Source organism: Argentina anserina, chromosome 3, assembly GCF_933775445.1.
Source record: "Argentina anserina chromosome 3, drPotAnse1.1, whole genome shotgun sequence".
NCBI lineage: Eukaryota > Viridiplantae > Streptophyta > Magnoliopsida > Rosales > Rosaceae > Argentina > Argentina anserina.
Window position 1 is genome coordinate 23,608,990 of NC_065874.1, and position 20,425 is coordinate 23,629,414.

At 37.3% G+C, this 20,425-nt stretch overlaps 3 protein-coding genes across 5 annotated transcripts; 1 reads left to right on the forward strand and 2 right to left on the reverse strand.

Moving 5' to 3' along the window:
- Positions 1-11,797: 11,797 nt before the first annotated feature.
- On the reverse strand, positions 11,798-14,690 carry LOC126787286 (major latex protein 146-like). Its single transcript, XM_050513196.1, has 3 exons — positions 14,681-14,690; positions 14,131-14,347; positions 11,798-12,157 (listed from the first exon to the last, which is right to left on the reverse strand). The coding sequence occupies exons 1-3, from the start codon at positions 14,688-14,690 to the stop codon at positions 11,887-11,889; spliced, it is 498 nt and encodes a 165-aa protein (XP_050369153.1). The 3' UTR covers positions 11,798-11,886.
- LOC126788052 (uncharacterized) lies at positions 14,286-17,702 on the reverse strand. Of its 3 annotated transcripts, none has more exons than XM_050514008.1 (3): positions 17,463-17,702; positions 16,479-16,974; positions 14,286-14,591 (listed from the first exon to the last, which is right to left on the reverse strand). In XM_050514008.1, exons 1-2 carry the CDS (start codon positions 17,666-17,668, stop codon positions 16,521-16,523), a joined length of 660 nt encoding a protein of 219 aa, XP_050369965.1. In that variant the 5' UTR covers positions 17,669-17,702; the 3' UTR covers positions 14,286-14,591; positions 16,479-16,520. The 3 variants fall into 3 exon arrangements, with proteins under 3 accessions (XP_050369965.1, XP_050369966.1, XP_050369964.1); XM_050514009.1 differs by lacking the exon at positions 14,286-14,591 and adding an exon at positions 15,787-15,862; XM_050514007.1 differs by lacking the exon at positions 14,286-14,591 and having other exon boundaries at positions 16,235-16,974.
- Positions 17,703-18,267: 565 nt separating this feature from the next.
- LOC126787287 (large ribosomal RNA subunit accumulation protein YCED homolog 1, chloroplastic-like) lies at positions 18,268-19,633 on the forward strand. Its single transcript, XM_050513197.1, is given in 7 exon segments — positions 18,268-18,342; positions 18,345-18,399; positions 18,402-18,487; positions 18,489-18,580; positions 19,241-19,358; positions 19,360-19,469; positions 19,471-19,633. Coding segments are annotated over 7 exon segments (699 nt in total).
- The last annotated feature ends 792 nt before the right edge of the window (positions 19,634-20,425 follow it).

A 20,425-nucleotide genomic window follows, 5' to 3' on the forward strand; every position in this document is an offset into this window, starting at 1 on the left:
ATCTGAAAAGAAAGAAAATGGGAAGAACATGATGAACAGAGGAGACAAACCTTTGAGTTTGTGAAGAGAAGGTCTGGTGTTTTGATCGTTGTCACTGTAATCATCTTCTTTCCTACTTGTTTTTGGCTGAACTGGGTTTGGGTCAGGTCATGGGTTTTAGACCAAAATTTGGGCTTCTCTTCTATTAATACGCAAAGCATAGAAACAACCTAAGACTTCAAAAAATATTTTCAACAAAATACATACTTATATATATAACACAACAAAATAGGTTTTTATATACTATATATATATATTTTTTTTTTCTAGTTGCTACAATCAATGTTTTCACTGAGTTTTAGGAAGGTGAAACTTAGAGTCTTACCATCTTCCTTTCTTACTTTTAGATCTACTTTTTGATCCATCATATTCTGGATATAAGAGTTTCTAAAAGCTTATTTAGATTTTCCTGGGTATCTCTTAAATCAGCCGCTTGCTGATGGATAATATTAGAGAGATTCTCTGTTTTGGCTAATTTTTTCTCAATATCTGAGAGAAATTGCTTTTCTTTGAGAAAATCAAACTTGACTTCAAGCCTTCCTATTCTAGAATTAATCTCCTCGAGTTGATCTGTAGCTTTGTTGTTGCACTTTTCTCTAGATAGGTGATCTAGGAATTCAATCAAGCTTGGTCTTGATGGATCCAGATCTGCTACTCCAATATCTTTTTGGAGATGAATATGTTCGTCATATAGAGTATTTAATATTCTATAGATGTATTCAATGGAGTATTGGCTTTCTTGAATATGCTTTAAATGAAAGCACACTTGCCACTTATCAATAACTATTTCAGTACAAAAGGAATGATACTGTATGGGTTTGGATTCTTTTTTATTTGGCTGAAAGAAGCCAACTTTGTGGCAGAAGCCTAATCTTCACCTGTTTTAAGCAAACAGGCTCTAAAGCCAGCTAATTTATGGATCTAACGATTGCTCAAAGTACTCAGTGGATTTTGATCTTCTTCAAAGGTTTCTTGAAGTACTGCAATTTCTTTTCTTAAGTGATAGATTTGTTGTTGAATATTGTAGATAATATCCCAATAATCTTGGATATCTCTAGGGAGAGTATTTCTAATTTTTATGAGTCTTTTTTCTCTAAATTTGGCTTTTTGTTGTTCTTTATAAGAAAGTCTAACTTCTGCTAAAAGATTTATTCTGGTAGCTATTGAATTTTCTATTATGATAAAAATTAAATGTTTACTTTTGAGTATCGAGGATAGATTTATGTACATGTGATAAGTTATATAGACAAAATCAAGTGTATGGGCCCACTACGCTCCGTCAGAAATAAAAATAACTTAAGCATAAATAAAACTCAACTAGGGGTAAAAAGTCAAATTAAAGAATTGTTTCAAGCTACTAACGGAAAAGATCCTTATGATGAAAAATTGAAAACACAAGGGTATACGTGATTAAAATGAAAGAACATGGAGTAACTTAATCTTGCCCCCAAACCCTAGGGAGGTAAAACTGAATTTAACCTTAATTATATTGTTTATGCGAGTACGGAATGGTTATAAGGATTTGATGTTTATGTATGTTGAAGGAAATTGGTTAATGACTTGATTTTACATTGTTAGTAGTGAACTACGACTGGTATTGTGGAAATTGATGATGTTGGGTTAGTTATGTGACTTGGCGAAGACGTTGGTTTGGTAACAAACATTGTAGTTATAGGTTAGGGTCTCTCCTATGTTGTGTGATGATTACGATCTCTCCTGAGTGGCGTATGAGATCGTTGATCCCTCCTTAGTGGCATAGGAGATCATTATGCCTAATTGTGTTAAGGGTAATGATGTTGATCATTATGCCAAGAGTGAATTAGGAAGTTGGGTAAATGTGTACCTCTTACTTGTCTAGGAAGATGTCTAATGATGTGTATGCTTAGTGGTGGTGTGAGTTTATTCTTAGATAAAGTCATTGTTAAATTGAGGTAACCCATTTAAATTTGTTTTACTCATACAAGTTTCATAAACTTACCAGGTTTGTTGTCACAATCCGGTGCACCAATCCATGGTTGATCTTGCAGGTGAGGGGCAGTAGGGTTAATACTTCGTCAGTTGGGATTTAGCTGGTGGGTGAGGACATTGTCTTAGTAGTTCGTAGAGTTGTAGCGAGTTTGAGAGAGCTTTTCATTTCTATTTCTCTTCAAGTTATAAACATTTGAGGATGTAACTTTAGTTGTTAGAGTTATACATTTGATCGTCTTAATACTTGGTCATTTGTAATAAGTTTCAAAGTATTCTTGGTTTGAATTACGGTTGCTCACACCTTAAATTTTGAATTTATCATTCAAAAAATTTGGGATTGTGACAGTAGGTCTAACCAAAGATTCCACGCTTGTGTAAAAAGCTTGGATGATTGCATTGTTTGAATTCAGGTCTTTGGACAAGCTTTTGAATATTAGAAATTGTTGGAAGTTGAATCTAATACATTGGTTAAAGTGCAGGGGTATATGCAGGGACATTGCAGAGCTTACAGGGCAGCGTTGCACACAGAGCTGCAGCTCCTGCCGAAACTGTGTCGTTTGTGCCTATGAGCGTCATTCTCAATTTAAGGGAAGGTTGTCGTTTCCCGCAATCAGAGTCATTTTCTTGGTCTCTGCTGCATTAAATGCTAGAGCAGGTATGCAGATTTGCTTCCCGCAAATCTTGCTTTCTTGTCACCCAATTCATCTCCTCTCCCTTAATTTCTAGTTGATTAAAAGTTGTAAGGGTCAAAATATAGTCTTTTACTGTTCTTGATAGATTAGAGTGCTTAGCTTTTTTTTCTTCGGTTATTTAGCCTCCATTTTGTATCAGTTAGTGAAGCAATACAATTGAAAATTTTCTCCAAACTCATTCTCTTCATATTTCAACATGGTATCAGAGCAAGCTTCCGATTAGGACTTGCGTCTGCACCTCATTTCCATTCTTCATTTCATTATCTACTTGTTGTTTCACTCTAGTAAATTATGGTTGGAGGAGACGTTTTTGACAAAAGACTATACTTCAGGTTCTGCTTCATCTGCAATTGGAGCAAATGATTCCAATACCAATTGTCGACTCACTGCAACTCTTCTTAATGATTTCAACTACTTATCATGGTCAAGATAGATCAAACGTGCTCTTGAAGGAAAGAGGCTGCTTGGCTCCATTGATGGTTCAGTCAAAATCCCCTCCACCCCAGCTGCTGAGTATGATGCATGGTTCACTCAAGATCAGCTTTGGTGGCTTGGATATTAAATTCCATGGAACCAAAGATGCATGAGATCTTTGGTTATGCTTAATTATCATTCCAACTTTGGCAAGATGTCAAAGATCCATATGGTGACCTAAACAATACTACACATATCTTTGAGCTCAAGAGAGAGATGTCTAAGTTGTAACAAGGTAACTCTTCCTTTGTGCAATATCTTTGAAGCTTGAAGACTATGTGAAATGAGCTTGATCAATATTATCCAATTACTACTGACATGAATATTTTGATGAAAGGGCTAAAGAGGATCATGTATTCTTGTTACTTCCAAATCTATGTTCTGAATATGATGATATCAAGAGCCATTTGCTCATAGCACCTGAGCTTCCCTCTTTCAAAGTAGTATGTACCACTATTTAGAGAAAGGAAACACGAAGGAAGGTGATGAAAGCTGGTGCATTTGTGATTGAGCAGAACAATGAGGCAAGAGCGTTTGCTCGCTCAAGTTCAAATGCTTGGCCTTATAAGGGAAGAAGATCTCAAATGCACTCATTATGTGTCAATTAGTAGAACTGGGTTTGGTCATAAGGAAAAGACATGTTGGATCCTACATCCTGAATTGAAACCAAAGTCCAACAATGAGCTCAAGAATCAGAAGGGGAAGATGAAGGTGAATCCAACTTCCAGGGCTAATATGGTTGAGGGTAGTGGATCTGAGGCTTTGGTAAACTTCACAACAAATCCAATCACTCTTCTCAATTAGTTTGCTGCCTTCTTGCAACAAAATGCTGGATTGAATGATGGAGATTCTACTGCCATACTTGGTAAATTTGCAGGGTAGTTAGCAGATGGAAACTTAGCCTCACATGAGGAGATTCCAGGTATTATTTGCGCCTTATCCACTGCTCTTGACCTTAGCAAGAAACATGATTTTTGGATTGTTGACTTAGGAGCTTCTGATCACATGTCATATGATGCATCATGCTTGAATGATTTTATTTCCTTTAAAAAATTCCTTTTGTGTCAGTAGCTAATGGGAATAGAGTGCCAATCGTAGGAAAGGGAAACATAAAGTTTTTTCCAGTCATAAAAATTCCAGTGTCATGTATGTGCCATCTTTCCAATTCAAACTTCTATCTATTAGACAAATGAATCATGTATTAGATTGTCTTGTTTTGGTCTCAACCTTCAATGTGGTCTTACATGATCGTTTGAACAAGAGGAAGATTAGTGAGGGGTTTTATCTAAATGGCTGGTACTATATTTCAACTTCTCCTAACTTTTACAAAGAGTCTTCTTGCTGAATTGAAGCCATCTACTCGACAGCAGCAGTTGTGGCACATGCGTCTTTCTCACCCCTCGTTTCATGTCATGTCTTATCTCTTTCCAAATCTATGTAAACTTATTTCAGATTGTGAAACTTGTCACAAATCTAAATTCACTAGATCAAATTCTGGAGCTTAGAGAAATTTGAGATTATTCACTATGATGTATGAGGACATGCAAAACTAAATTCTTTTGATGGCTATAGGTATTATGTAACCTTTATTGATGATTAATCAAGAACTACTTTTGAGTACTTATTGAAACACAAGAATGAAGTCAATAAAAGCTTTGAGGATTTTCACAACTTGGTAAAAAACTACTTTTCATCAAGCATATGCATGCTAAGATCAGATAATGGTACCGAATATACATATAAAATCATGATTGAGTATCTCATCAATAATGGTATTCTGCATCAAACTAGCTTTGCCGGAACTCCACAACAAAATGGTGTTTCTGAAAGAAAAAATAGGGTTTTGTTCGGAAAAAAAACTCGAGCCATCATGATTCAAGCAAATGGTCCGAAACAAAATTTGGTCACTTGCAATCCAAACTACAACATATATCATCAATAGATTGCCCTCAAGAGTGTTAGCTTTTAAATCTCCTTTCTCTGTGCTAAAGGGAAGAAATGTCAGCATTGATCATCTAAGAATTTTTGGATATGTATGTTTTGTACACATTCAGGCTCATCATAGAGACAAACTTGATCCAAGGGCTTTGAAGTGTGTCTTCTTGGGGTATTCTTCTTCTCAAAAAGGATATAAGTGTTATGATCCAATCTCCAGAAAAGTCATTGTGTCACGAGATGTTAAATTTGATGACTCAAATTCGTTTTTCCAAGTTTATGATAATGATTTGCAAGGGGAGTTGTTTGATATGCCTTGAGATGTGCCTCTTATTGTGCATGCAGAGGTGCATGTAGAAAGGCATGCAAATGTGAGTTCTTCTTCTTCTCTTTTTCTTCTTCTCCAGATACTGATATGTGTTGTAATACTCGAGACTTCTAATCTCGATTACTGACACATTATGACAAATTAATCGATACTTATTTTAAATGTCGAAAAACGTATTTTAATACGTCGTTATTAAACTACACGTCGCCACGATCTTGGAAATATCTTCGGAATATTTTTCCGACGATCCGTTTCATTTTTACAGATTTCCAAAGTTGTATTTGGTTTTGAATGTTTTCTAAAATAATTTTACAAATTTGGATTTTTTTTGTTTATGGGATTGAGAAGCCCAGCCCAGACCCGGGCCCAAGTCCAATATTTGTTAAAAAAAGCTATGTCCTTCTCTCTCCCTTATTCTCTTTATTCGTCTTCTGCGACACCACTGGACTGAACACTGTCCGGCTCCTTGTTGGCCTTGTGTCACCACAGTCCGACGACTCTAGTCGCATGAAACCACACCATTACACTCCCTTCTCAGTCCTCTTCATATTGATGTCCATCAATCATCAATCGATGCATTTCCAGTTCTGCCAAATTGAAGCAGCGCCTAACTTTCTCGGCTTCGGCGAGCTACTCGACCTCCTTTGTCTTCTTCTGGTAAGCCAAGCCTCTAATCTTAATTCCCAATCCATTTCTAAGTTTGATTTCATCGATTTGAAACTAAACTCAAACTCTTATTTTTCTGGGTTCTTCACCGTTGAGGTCCACCTTTTGCTCTAGCTTTTCTGGCAAAGTAATGAGACTTGACGAGCAAATTGATTCGCTTTAGGTAAGCCCATTCTTCTTTGTTTTACTTCTAATTCAATTTATAGTTATAACTACTAAATCAACAACCTAATCTATTCTTTTCTCTTCCTATGTTTGTTCTTGCCGAGAAACCGAAATCCGACAAACATTTCTCTAGCTACAGAAGAACGTCTTGAGCCTCTAGTGAATTTCTAAACCTCAAGACAGCCAAGGTTTTGGAATGGAGGAGTGTAGCAGCACCGGTTTGAGATCGATGACTTGTGGAGGTAGCAATCCTTCCCCAATATCTCAAATTCTTGCGTTTCTGAATTTGTGAGGTTGTGATTCTTGTTGTGGTTTTGTGTGTTGAATTTGTCGTGTCATAGATGGGATTTTGTGGCTGGTTTTGTAATAGGAGATTGATCAGACTTGGTTTTTACCGAATTAAAGTTACCATTTTACTTTTTACCATTAATGAGAAATTACCAAACTGCCCTCGGTAGAAAGTTATAGTTTTACTGTTTCACTTTACTGTTTTAGGGTTTTATCATAAGTTACCTTTTTAATATTTACTAAATGATTTTAATGGTTTTACTTTAACTAAAGATAACTTAGTGAAAACCAATTTTAACTAAAAGGCGACAATTTAACGTAACACTTAGTTACGACTAGTTTTAGTTACGATTTCCGTCCGGTTCAGAAATCGAGAACTATATGACTTAGAAATATGTCGGTATAATAATAAAGTCGTTGATTTGATTTCTAAGTAGCTTTAATATCCTTAAAGTATGCTTAGTATCGATCGATTATTTAAGTTGGATTATTTTCAGATTTTTCCGAAAATTGGTCAACATGGTCAATTCTTGGACAACTGAGGAATATTTGGTCAACTAAAAGTCAATCTTTGACTTTACTGGTCAAACTAGGAATAAAGAATCTAGTCAACCTTTGATATTTGAATTTGGTGTTGACTCCTGTGATCATTGGATTCAGAGTTAAAGCTACGAGATTGTACAAGACTGGAGTAGCAGCAACAGTAGCAGCATTACTTTGGGATTGCGTGAGCAACATGGATTTTGCACTTCAATCCAGGTAGGGTGAGCTAACCCCTTTGTGTATTTCGTGCCCATTAAATTCATTGTCTATTACTTGGTGATGTTCATTGTTGGAAATTGCATACATGATTTAGAAATGCTAAAACCCAAGGATAGGCGGATACTTCGTGACTGAGTAGACCTGAGACTGAATGAGGCCCGGTATTCCGGTAACCCCTCGGTGTCGATAACCATACCTCCTGAGGGGAAATGCTGTGAGCCCTTAGAAAATTTCTTTATTTTTCCGGCATAATTGTCGCGCTATCCGACGTTTTTCCGAGATGTCAAAAATGTAGTTTAATATTTTTGTATTAAACTACGCGTCGTCAGGACCGCGGGAGTATATGCGGAATATTTTTCTGACGCTCGGTTAATTTCCTACGAGTTTACGAAGTTAACTCTTTAAAAACGTATTTTAAGAATTTCCTATTTTCTGTTTTTAAATCTTGACCGTCCATTTAAGCGAATTGATCTGGACCGTCAAATCAACCTGTATATACCTAACTACAATACACTCACACACACACCACCACTTCCCTCTCCCTTTTCACCTCTGTTTCAAAACAGAGGCACCACCGCGCGGCTTGTACGCCGCCTAGCGCCACACTTTCCTTCCTCGAATCCATTAAGTTTGAGCCAAAAGCTCTAATCTCTCTTGTTTCCGAACTCGTTGGCGTGTTCTTGAGCTCCGGCGAGTGTGTTCTTCAATCCAGGAGTTGCAAGTATTCTGAGTTGCTAGTGAAGCTCGGAGAGGCAGCAGACATGTCTAGGAGCCAACGGCGACGCCACAGCAGCTCGAATGAAGGCACATCATCATCGGAGCTGACGAGATCTTTTCCGGTGCTCCGTTGAGGTATCAATCGAACTCTAATTTCTTTGGTTTTGGTGTCTTTGTGATCGTTTTTTCGTTTCGATTTGTCTAGTATAATTGCATGTTGATTTTGGTTGGTTTTTCGCCGGCGTTTTGGCCGGATTTATGAATAGGAGCCGATTAGAGATCAAAGGGTAAGCCGGTACTTTGGTGCGTGGACTTCGACACTGCTATATTAGGTAGGGTGAGCCGGTACCTTTCGGGTTAGTGGTTTTCTATATATAAAATGTATATGTTATACGTCTTTATCGCATGTTGCATTCATTTGCATTTTACTTTGGTCGTATTGTCTCGAGACTGACTCTTTTATTTTATGCATGGTTATAAGCCGGTGATTCCGTGTACTGATGTCTGGCACCGCAAGTTTATTTATTATATGGTGAATCCCGCGTCCTGATGTCCAGGCACCATCACGGTGAATTCGTTGTCCTGATGTCCGGCACTGTGTGACTTATTACTACGGTGATAACCGTGTCCATATGTCTGGCACCATAGTACATTATTGGCTCTCGGTTCACCCAAAGGCGAACCTTAGAGCCGGTCGGGTTGAATACCCCATCGGCGAATTTGATATTTCGAGCTGAGTCGCATATTTTATATCTGCATGATTTTACTTGATTTGTCTTAAACTTTACGAGACTTGTTATAGTCTCAGTTTGACTTTCGTTACGTGGTTTTACGCTAATGGTCTATATATATATATATATATATATAAATGGTCTTCAAACCTAACTACGGTTGGGTCGTCTCACCCGCATTCGGGTTAGCGAGGACGAGTGCTCACCCCTACTTTTCATGTACCTGGAAGCTGGTTCGCGATGACTTGATTAGGTGGTAGTGGCATTGCATCACTCGTAGTTCACTTTCGATACTGAGGAGTCAGCTTCCGGTGTGACTTCAGATTTACCCGATCTCCGTTACTATTTTAACAATTGCACGACGCGTACTCTGTTACTTTTTATTTTAGTTGTGCAGTTGTTTTCCTTTGGCCCGTATTTATTATGATGACGCACTTTTCTCATGTCATATTTGAACTTTCATTTTATTTGCTACCTTCCACTTATTCATATTTATTCAACAAATTGAGCTTCATTTGTTTTTAACCCAAATTTGTTATTATTTTCTTATCCCCATAGCCTTGTAGTCGTGAGTTGGCGATGTCGATGCGTAGGATCTTGTATTGATTGGTACTAACTTAGGACTATGGCGATTACTGCTGCATTTCAGGACCGAAAATGGTCCCGAGGTGTGACAAATGCCATGTTCTAAGATTTGGATCCAACCTATATAATATTATTGAGGGCATTCCCGAAAATGGGCACTCTCACTCCTTTGTTGTTTTAACAAAGGCAGTCGGCATCGACTTAAAAGGTGACTCGTTCGCCTCCTAGTCGTTAGGATCGGTCATCACTGACTTGATATTATTGATGGTCATCATGCATGTTTTGCATTGTTTTCCCATAAATGATAACATAGCCTGATTTTTATTAAATGATTTAAAGCATGTGCTCACATCTAAACTATTTAAGTTTTTATAAAACTTAGCTCACCTTACTTTCAAACTACATAGGTGGGTAGGCCCCTACTGGGAGCGAGGACGAAGCTCACCCCTACTATAGTTTTCTTGCAGGTTTTAAACTTGTTATGGGGCTTAGGAGACAAGAAGTTAGGAATACACCGTCCTCGGGACCTATTGTTTGAAGTTGTTAATTTATTAGCTCTCTTTCTCGTGAATGTTTGAGATATAATTTATGAGGTTATATAAGTCACCTTTATTTCATTTTTGGGTTGCCATAGTTGAATTCGTTTTGGGCCGGTGACAGGTAAATCACCTCATGTTGTTTCAAAATATTGTAAAGCTCGCTTATTCTTCCCAAACGTATTTGTTCATTTGAAAACTTTCATTTTAAAGTTGTACTTGTGAACTTAGTTACGTCTGTTGCAAAAAATTTATATAGCCTTCTAAACTAACGAGTGTTCAAGCGAACTCTATTCGTTTGTTAATCCAAAATTTATAATCAAATACCATCATTTTCCCTTCCGGGATGTGACATGTGTCATCAAGAAGAAGTGTTTGTTGATGATGGTGTATCCTCAAATTATAGGAATGATGAATTACAAAGTCAGCCTGCTCCAAGAAGAAATCCTAGTCGAACTAGGAATCCTCCAGCTAGACTACAAGGTTTTGAATTTTTCAAACCTAAGCATCCACTCGGTGGAGACCATTTGTCGGTCTCAAAATCCCTCCCATTCGAGTTGGGTTTCTTTGAATAATCTATCCATCCAATTCAAGCATTGAAGTGGTTTCTCCTTGTTGGTGAAGGGAGCGGCGAACATGGAGGTGTCGGGTGGGGCGATGTTGTTTGGGAGGTCGAGGGCTTGGATGGTGATGTGAGGGTTGCGGGTTTAGTCGTGGTGAATGGAGTTGCAGAAGCGGACGTGAGAGAGGTGGAGAGGATGGTGGGCACAATTACTCTTCCAAAATAGACGGAAAATTCTGGAAATAAATTTGCCGACCACCCTCTATTTGCCCACCTTGTGTCCACCTTTCTAAACTCATGTCATGTATCTAATTGCTCAATTATTATCTAACTTTGAGTTGAGAAAAAACATATGACATGAGTTTAGAATAGTGGGCACAATGTGGGCAAATAAAAGGTGGTCGGCAAATTTGTTTCCGAAAATTCTAAAACAAACGGAGGGGTTAACATTAGGTACAACTATTATGTCGAAATCTATATGTCAGGTACTGTTTGAAGTTAATGAAATTAAATTACCCTTAATTTAGAGTGGGGCATCTGTCATATATGGTTCTTAAAATTTTCACTTGTAAGAAATGTAATAACTGAAAACATTGGTGGTACAAGCCATTTCTGTGCAGTGCTCTCTCTTTTGAAGAAATCAAAACAAACAGAAAGTCCCAGGGTTGTAGCTTTGTGTTACATGTCAGTCTCTTATATATTATCGGAGTCTGATGACTGATGAGCTAGCAAGGGATGTCATACTTCAAACTGTAGAAAACAGTCTAGGCGTTGATGACTGGTTGGAGAGGTGATCGAAGGGGTACCTAGCTAGCTTAAGCGCGCATTTTACTCCAGTTTGGTGGTATCATATCCCACCAACATGTAGTAGGTTGCTAAGTTCAGATTCGCAATGAAGCGACCGATTCACAGACCCTATATTCTTATTGAAATACATATCTATCGACTGTAGGAGATAAGCACAATCGAAAGACCGACGAAGTATATGTATAATCACATATGCACGATTGAACTAGCTAGGAAGCAATTTTTATCCAAGAAAGCTACTCTCGAGTCTTGATGAGATCTATTTGCTAGGCTTTATTTCTGCATGCCTGTATCAATTTCTGCTTTCGAAGGTGAGACACCTCCATAGCTTCACACCTCATCGTTTCCCTAACACTATCCTCATGATCAAATGAAACACAAGTCATGACAAGACTACGGTTATCTCATTATAGCCACTATAACAGACTACACATATACTAGACCAAATGGTTAACAGTATTCATATGGGTATCATTGTTGAACTATAAATACGTTATAAGTAATCTAAAGGACTCATTATTTGTTGTTTAGAATGACTCTTAGCACAACATTCCAAAAGTATCAAAGCAAGTTCGTAAAGATTTTTTTTCCCACAACATTTTAAAGAAAATTACATACATCTTGAACCTAGTCAAGTCCCAGCAAGGTAAGCTTCAAGGCCTCTGGAAACTTTATCGCCAAGTTCTACATATCCTATTGGGTCTGGTGCATTTTCATTTGTCTTCTCAAAAAACAACGTCCACATGACTATGCAGCCACCATTTCCTGCGCTAATGGCTTGAACTTTTGACTTGAAACTCTTATACACCTTGAAGATATCTCCTTCCATGAAATTAAAGGAGATTGACCTGTTTTCATCATCAATTTCTTGGACTTTAAGCTTTGTTCTCACTAGGCCACTCCATGTACCAGGTTCAAATGCACAGTAACTAATTTCACTATATATTACTCGGCCTGTAGGTTTAGAATAGTACTTAAACAGTGCAAAACAGTACCACAACAACAACAGTGTGCAACAGTTGGGCTTTTCTGTTTGGGCTCTAATTTGTTTCCGTAGATATCTTCTAAATTATCTCTGTGATAAACCGACTTTGATCTTATCTCTATTGTTGGGATTCAATCCAAAGATAACATCTACTCCCTGACACAAAAATTTACAGTTGTGATACATACAGACTTACCTAGAACGTCAGCTCACAGCTATGATACAAAATGGCGATTGTCATTCTTGAAGCACCAAAATCATCATTATCAACACAGAGGTCCATCTTCAGCTCTCCTAATTCCGTTTTAGCGTCGACAGAAAAAAAACGTAAGCTTCCTGAATTATTTCCCAACTTCGTATTAAGATTAATCCAACCTATTGTCTTCTTTTGTTTGTTCTCATATCTGATTAACTCTATTGTATAGCTAAGTGTACCTAGATCTTTGTTATTTATTAGGGTTAATCCAACCTGTATTAGTGTTAATCCAACCTTTGTTATTTATTCTCTTCTTCTATTTTTTCCATATAAATGTACATGGATCATTAATTGTACCTGTATCTGTCTTCAATTTGATTAAGAACTCAGTTGTCTTCAATTCCCTCATCTTAAAGATTGTATTCTATTCTATTGTTAATAATCCATTTTCTCTTCTCATTCACAAACCTGTTATTTTGAATGTGAGCAATTGGCAAAAGAATGAAATAATATAAATGAGGTCAAATGATAATGACATGGGGTCTCGCTTAAATTTGCAGGGTGAATGATCAAAACTCTTTTTAAAGAAGTTTTGCTGCTGTTCTTCACTTCATTTGTGCTCTCATCTTATATAGGTTTGTCTTTTCGTGAGGTCTTTCTTTACAGTGCATTTGTTAATAATTTATATACAAAATTCAGTTATGTGATCATTTCACTATTTTTATGTTTGCATGTTTGGGTAGAAATCATTCATTGCAATTTGCAACACAACCAGGTTTTGCTAATGTGAAGAACAATAGGCTATTTTCCTCAGGAGATCTGTGTAAAAGTAAGACTCATTTCAGTTATTCATAATCTACTTACCAAGTCAAATTATAATACATTTTAGTAATAGTGGATCTTTTTTTTGTTAGCTTTAGTTGCACTTGCTGATTCAGTGTTCCTTTCTCTAATTAGACATCTAGATTGATTTTTTTTTTATCTATCACAGGTGTGAGTCGTCAACTGCGCCAGAGGAAGACAAACCCAAAAACATAAGCATGAATAAACTCAGCTGAGAGCCTTTCCTCTATGTGCCTGTAGCTTTTATGTCAGTACAGTTATAGCTGTGCTTTTTCTAGCATAGTAGCAAACAAAAGGAATGGATCAATTAGCGCAAAAAATGTTGGGGCGATACCCTTTTTGAACAAACCCCAAACTAAACACCAACATCCATTCAAGTTCGGTGGTGATGCAGTAACAAGAGAACCTGAAGTTCAACATATTTTGTCATCTAAATGCTGCTTCATTTTTTGAATGGAAACATGCAGTTGTAGTGCAAACCAAATCAGTTTCCTGTAAAGACTATTGGTATATTATGTAATGCATAGTAGCTCCTATTTTCAGCCCATTATTTTCTTCTTCCTTTTTTCAGTAATGCAATAATTCTATTGTTGGGAAATGATACAGAAGTAACAGCAAGTCTCCTATCTCTTTTTAACCTTGAAAATGTATTTCTCTTTTAACTAAGTTTCTGACAATTAGGATAACACTGAAATCTTATAAATTGTTATTCGATTTATATTTCATAGTAAGGAACAAACACTTCAAAAGCTGCAGCGAAGCGCGGCTGTTTTACCTAGTTAAGATATATTGTTGAAAACAAATATATGAAGAAGTTAGAGATGGTTGGTGTTAGGCATATAGTATTCATACCAAGGTCATGTTCCCAGTAAATCTCACACGCATCTCTAATCTCACCTCCCCCCAGTATTTGGAAGCTCTTGAAGTGTTGAGGGAAGATCTGAACCAGAGAAGTCATATTACCTTTAAAGAAACCATAAAACTTATCTGCCGATGTGCTTATCTGTGTCTGAATATCAAGTTCCAGTCTTGGCCATGAAGATGGAAGTTTGCTATGTAAAATTGATGCTTAAGACTGGTGTTAAGGCCAAGTCTTTATAGAGTAATTAGGTACTGTACTTGATATTTCAGAAGTTTAATGGGGCTCAGATGATACAGGTCCTTTAATTCGTCTCATTAGTTATCTTTAATATTCAGTGGCATACAAGTCTCAGAATAAAATGATGCACTCACATGTAGGGATACCATAGGATGCTTGATATCCATCTGCTTGTGTAATTTTGCAAGATCTTATTCCCGCACCAGCATTAACCTTTGGAAAAAAAATGACAAGATCATCTGTTAGGAATACCATATTTTGCTCAATATCCATTTTACTTTCTAATTTGTACTATCTTTTACCTGCACCCATTTTAATCTTAGGTAAAAGAAAAAACAATAATAGTTTAATACAACCATTTTGTCGAGTGTGTTGAAAGTTGACTCAAACTGTGGTTTATGAATCAAAAATAGAGGCGTAGGAGGTGCTGGTGCCGTTGTAAGAAACAGTGGTAAGAGTGTATTGATGGTAAAGGTCAATATTTGCAGTGCCCCCTTTCCTAAGAAACCAAAAGTAGGTCAATTTCACTGGGTTGTAGGTTTCTTACAGTTTCTAGGTTCTACATTCTTGTCCTTTTAGTCGACCTGATGAGCAAGGGGTGACTCATGGCCTTCAAACCATAGATAACAGTCTAGGCATTCATAGCTGATGAGTACCAACTTGGAAAGGTGAAAGGATTCCTAGCATAAGCTTTTTACTTCAGTTTGGTGGCATCATACTTCACTACTTCATTCACAATAAGGTTACAGGTCCTGAAGCATATCGACAGTGAGTCGAAATAGGAAGGGAACTATGGACATGTGACGTCTACATTCAAAATTCAGTTACAAGCCTGAAGAATTATAAATACTGCTACAATTGAGATCTATTTTCTAGGCTATATCATTCTCTACTTTTGAAAGTGAGTTATCTCTATAGCTACACACCTCATCTTATCCCCAATCACTGTCGTTTTAATGTAATGATCAAACAAAAGTCATGATATCATTTCATTGTAGCAACTGTAACAGATTTAACATGTCCTAGACCAAATGGATAATAATATTCATATGGGTGGTGTTGTTTTACAGGTAAATGCATCAACTAATTACATCAGAACTCGCAAGTACACATATGGGGGTTATTGCTGAACCACATAAACATTTATAATTATAAAATGACTCATTACTTGTAGTTCAATATGACTCTTACAAAGGTTCCAACAAGTCACAGAGCCATAGCACCTAAAGATTTTTCAAATCGGCTAGGTGACCGGTGCTAGCGGCCTGCGAGGCCACTTACTGAGGCTCTGATTGTTTTCCCTCCAAGTAATTCTTGCACTTCCCAACTAAGGCATAAACTAAATTATATAGTTCAGTTTTTGTTTTTTCAAAAGAGGTTTCTTCTACTTGTCCTTCTCTCTTTGTCCACTTAATAACAAGGTTCACTTTAGGTTCTTATCTGAAGTGCCTGCTTGCACTTTCCCTTTTATGTCTCATATGTTCCTGAATGTATGGGCAACATTAAAAGGCATATATGGCCCTAACATATGAATCTTTACAAATTTAATATTCTAAAGATTGAGTAGTGCAGATTTTAAGAAGCACAAACAATTTTGATTACAAGTTCGCAGAATCATAAACGGCTTAAAAGTAATAATTAAGATTAATGTGTGGTTTATGATTGACTTTGGTATATAGAGCTCGAGTAAACTACTTCCTAAAAGATTAATCAACTCCAACCTGACATAATGTACAATGGTCTAAAACTAAACTTAATTCCCTAACTCTCTTATCCATGAAAAATAGCCATGATATAGTCACGTACACTCAGCCACTCTACAAAAATTTGTAAAAGAATATGAGTTCTTATATCGTGTTCCGCTTAATCAGCTCTTTTCTAGTCTGTCTTTGCTGGTTGCTTTTCAAGACACCACAGTTAAAAAACAATGGCGAAAGTAGAAAAAGAAAGAAATTGAATGGACAAACACTTGAAGGAGGGCTTGTAAAGGACTACATACACTGCACAAATATTATAGTAACATGTCTACATCCAAACAACGATACATATACAGATACATACAGATGTTGAAAGGCAGTAATTCAGAGATAGTTCACTAACTTGTGGATGTTTGCTGGTATTTACATGATGACATCCTTAATCTCAGTACGAGGCTCTTTCACTGTATTTATCACCCTCTAAGCCAGAGGCATCGACATCAACCCAAACTTCATTCACACGCCCAATAAACCGGAACGGGGAGTTATACTGTGCAATCGAGTAAGCATAGCTACTTTCTTCTGATGTCGAGTTTGCCCACGGAGACCTGCCAAGGCTGGTAGCAAGTTTCTGCGCTTCTTGCACAATGTTACTATCTCTTGCGAATCCCGAGAACTTCCGGACGGCAATGTAATGATTGTCCCAGTTATAAGGTTCCAAGTCAAGTTCCGGGAGAGGTGTCGGTGGGGAAGCTTGAAACTTCACAGGCAAATAGAATCTCACAAAGTAAGCGGACGAGTGCAGAGGGCCGGCTCCAGGGACTATGCTTGTCAGCACAGGAGCAGTCATTGCAATCCGAGAGGAATTCAAATTGGCACCTTGAATGTACTGGAACAGCCTGAGTTAATCCAACAACCAGAAAACAAAGTGAATTTAGTATACTCAACGACATTTAAAGAGGCCAAGTATACAAGTTAGCTATAGACTGCGGAAAAAAAAAATAGCTAGATTTCAACAGTGTTAAAAAGGTGTATCGAAAGTCACACACATTAGTAAAGCAAGTATAAAACCTAGGATGTGCACCCTGCAACAATATGAATGCCTCCTGGCTCCCTCTCTGATTTTTTTTTCGCATTTTATTAATGTGATCTCCTCTCACTAGTTTCAAGTACTGACAATTCTTGTTCGGTTACATTCAACAACTGAGTTTTGCATATGAACATCCCCTTGTCACAAATTAAATAACCAGCCGAATTCACATAAACTAATGTACTATTTACAATGAATTACCTCCTCTCTGATTTGATATCTCACTAGAATCAACCACATACCCACAATTCAATGAAAACCCAGAAAGTAAAAAACGAAAATGAAGGTGGGTAGTACCTGTGGAAGCCATTTCTGGTGGCTTTTTCAAAGGAGATGTCTTTGACGGGAGCAGACATCCACGCGGCGTCTCGGTATTGTCTGATCTCGAATTCGGATTCCGTGTGCACCACCGTGTACTGCGGCGACTCAATCGCGTCCAGACACGACGGCAGGATCGCCACCACTGAAAATAGCAGCAGCACCATCGGAGTACTCTTCGTCATCTCCGTAGCTCTCTCACTAAAGCCTCGCCGTCAGTTTTTGCTTCTAATTTCCACCTTTACAGCCCCCTATTTATTTTGTTTCGATTATTAAATTATTTATTTATTGACAGCACTCGTAAAAATAATATTTATTAAACACAAACATGTTTTAATTCAAAATTAAATTTTTATAGTACAGTAAAATTTGTTTTTTTTAAGTCACACCGATACTAAACTAGCCCTTATCAAATTTACTTAGTAATCCTTTAGGCACATTTTGTTACAGGCTGCAAACAGTGGTTAATATCTAGTACTTCAAAGTATATACGCGTCTTTCGTTTTAGTATTTATCAGAGGCCTTGACAGACTCGAATAGAAGAATGCCTTTTGTAGTGACCTCATCCTCCATAATCAGCTCTTCATATATTAACCAATAAGGCGGTTCTAAATTGAGATGTTGTGAGAGTAGTTCTAAAGTTTCATACTTTCCCTTCACTGATTGCAAGTGTCCGTCTTGCATTACTGAGAATATCCATAGTGTTGAGAAAAAAACTCAAATGGTGGTATCTCAACATCCACGGTGATGAATTGCACAAAACCCAACTTTCAATAATTCACTGATGAAGGACACAGTTTTTCTTGATTTGGATGATCAAGGAAATGAAGATGGTGAAGATGTGGATTCACCATGGGAAGGGGGCAGTTGTTTACAAGGGAAAACGCTTTGATAACACATGTCGAGCTTGGGTTGCCATCCTTTCAACAGAGGTCTCCAAGTCTGGGGCTTCAGTGATGGGTTTACGTGTTACTAAAGCTGTGAAGGATTATCCAAACGGCACAGCCAGTTCAGATTTCCATTGACCTCACAAGGAGGAAGCAAAAATTGAGGCTTGATAGGATCATTAGAACTGTCATCACACTGACTTGCAACAGGTATGCACCAATTGCATATTCTCCTGTTATGCAGTAATATTATGTTCAATTTTTCATGCCCATGTTTTTGCACTTGAATTGTTTCGAGCTAATTTTAAGAAGCTGTCAAATTTTCTTTTGCTAGTGCTGTTTTGATGCCCTTATGTTGGTTATATCTGATATGACTATACCTCATTCTGGAAAAAAAATATGTCTTTGTCTAATAACACTGTGTATGAGATGGGAGGTTGTAGTCAAATCCCTGTCTGTTGGATCAATTAAGTTGTCCTTAGGTTGGCTTGTTGGCCATCTGAAACTGCAAGCTGTTTTGATCTGATCAACCTGTCTATTAGGAAAAGAAAATCGCCCCTCTATTAGGTCTGTTGTAGATATATGTGGGTAGGGGGCAGATGCTTTGAGGAAACTAGCAATTTTTACACATGTAACATTGAAATTGGGAAGGGAAAATTAAAGAAAAAAAAAAATAGAAACTACTAAGAGGACATTTATTCTGCTCTCCTCCTCATGATTGTTTGTTGTATTTTTAATCAAGTGAGGCAGGTTGGTGTAAATGTTGTGTTGCATTGAAAACTGATAACTAAAGGGGTAAAAGATGAAAGACAATGTAATGATTTCATGCATTTATGTTTATCCAAATAACATTCCGCGTTTGTGTGGAAGGTGTGGTGATCCAGCAGCTGAGTCCATTTTCTCCAATTTCTAACTTCTCCTAACTGATGAACCCGTTGAAGAACTTGATATCATAAATATGGGAGTGATATATGGAGACAATTTTGACATTCATACGGGATTCGATCAACTTTGAGGATCAGCTGTATTTCCGCCCTGAGGACAAAGAAATAGACATATCCAAGCACATAAGAGACTCGGTGCATCTGGAGATTACCATCTCTGTGTCTCAGTTGTGGTAAAAATTTGAATACTAGCAATTGTATTTGTCCTAAGCAGAAGGTAAAGAAGATTACTTTTGGACCTCTTGGAAATTTAAAGAAGCAAATGCAGCAAAAAGAAGCATTTACCTCAAACTGGAGTTCTGTTTGTAAAATGAGATGACCAACTACCAACTTCAAAACTGGAAGGTACCTTTCACTTGATCAATGTGTTATCTACCTATATTTTGGGTATTTGGCACGCCCCCAAGGATTGTTTCAGGACTCATTTTTTTGAAGTTTCCGGTTCATCATTCGCTTTCACAATTATTATAACAATTCAAACATCAATTATAAAAACAACAACAAGTGTGTCACATGATTTATGTAGAAGCCATTGTTCAAGAAACATGCCAAACGCTAATTCCCTCTTGGGTTCTTCCAGCTAGGTGCCTCATCGGCTTCATCAATGGTGTGGACTTAGGAGTTTCAGACATCAATGTGAGCAAATGGTACAGAGTACAGACTAACAAACTAAACTGACTAAGCTTACGTAAGCTTGGTTAATTTATAGTAAGTGAGCGGATGCAATAATCAAGCTTTAATACTTGTGAGAATTTAGTTGACAGAAAATAATACAAGAAATATTAAAGTGGCACGCTCTTCCCTTGATTGGAATGCTTGGTTTCATGCCCAACTGCATTGTCATACTGTGCTAAAAATGGCATTAAGTGGTGCAACTTATTCATCTTTATATGCTGGTTTGTATGGAAGTGGAGGAATAAATTGTTTTTGATCCGTCATTTTTTATGCCTCACTGTTTTGAGAAGTTAATTTGGGATATTGTCTTGGAATGAAGCTAATATGAAAGCTCATGTCTCTTCCATGAATAGTTCTACTATGCACTTCTGGAAAAAGCCTCTTGTGGATTTTTATAAGTTGAATATTGACGGTACTAGATCTATTACTTTTGGAA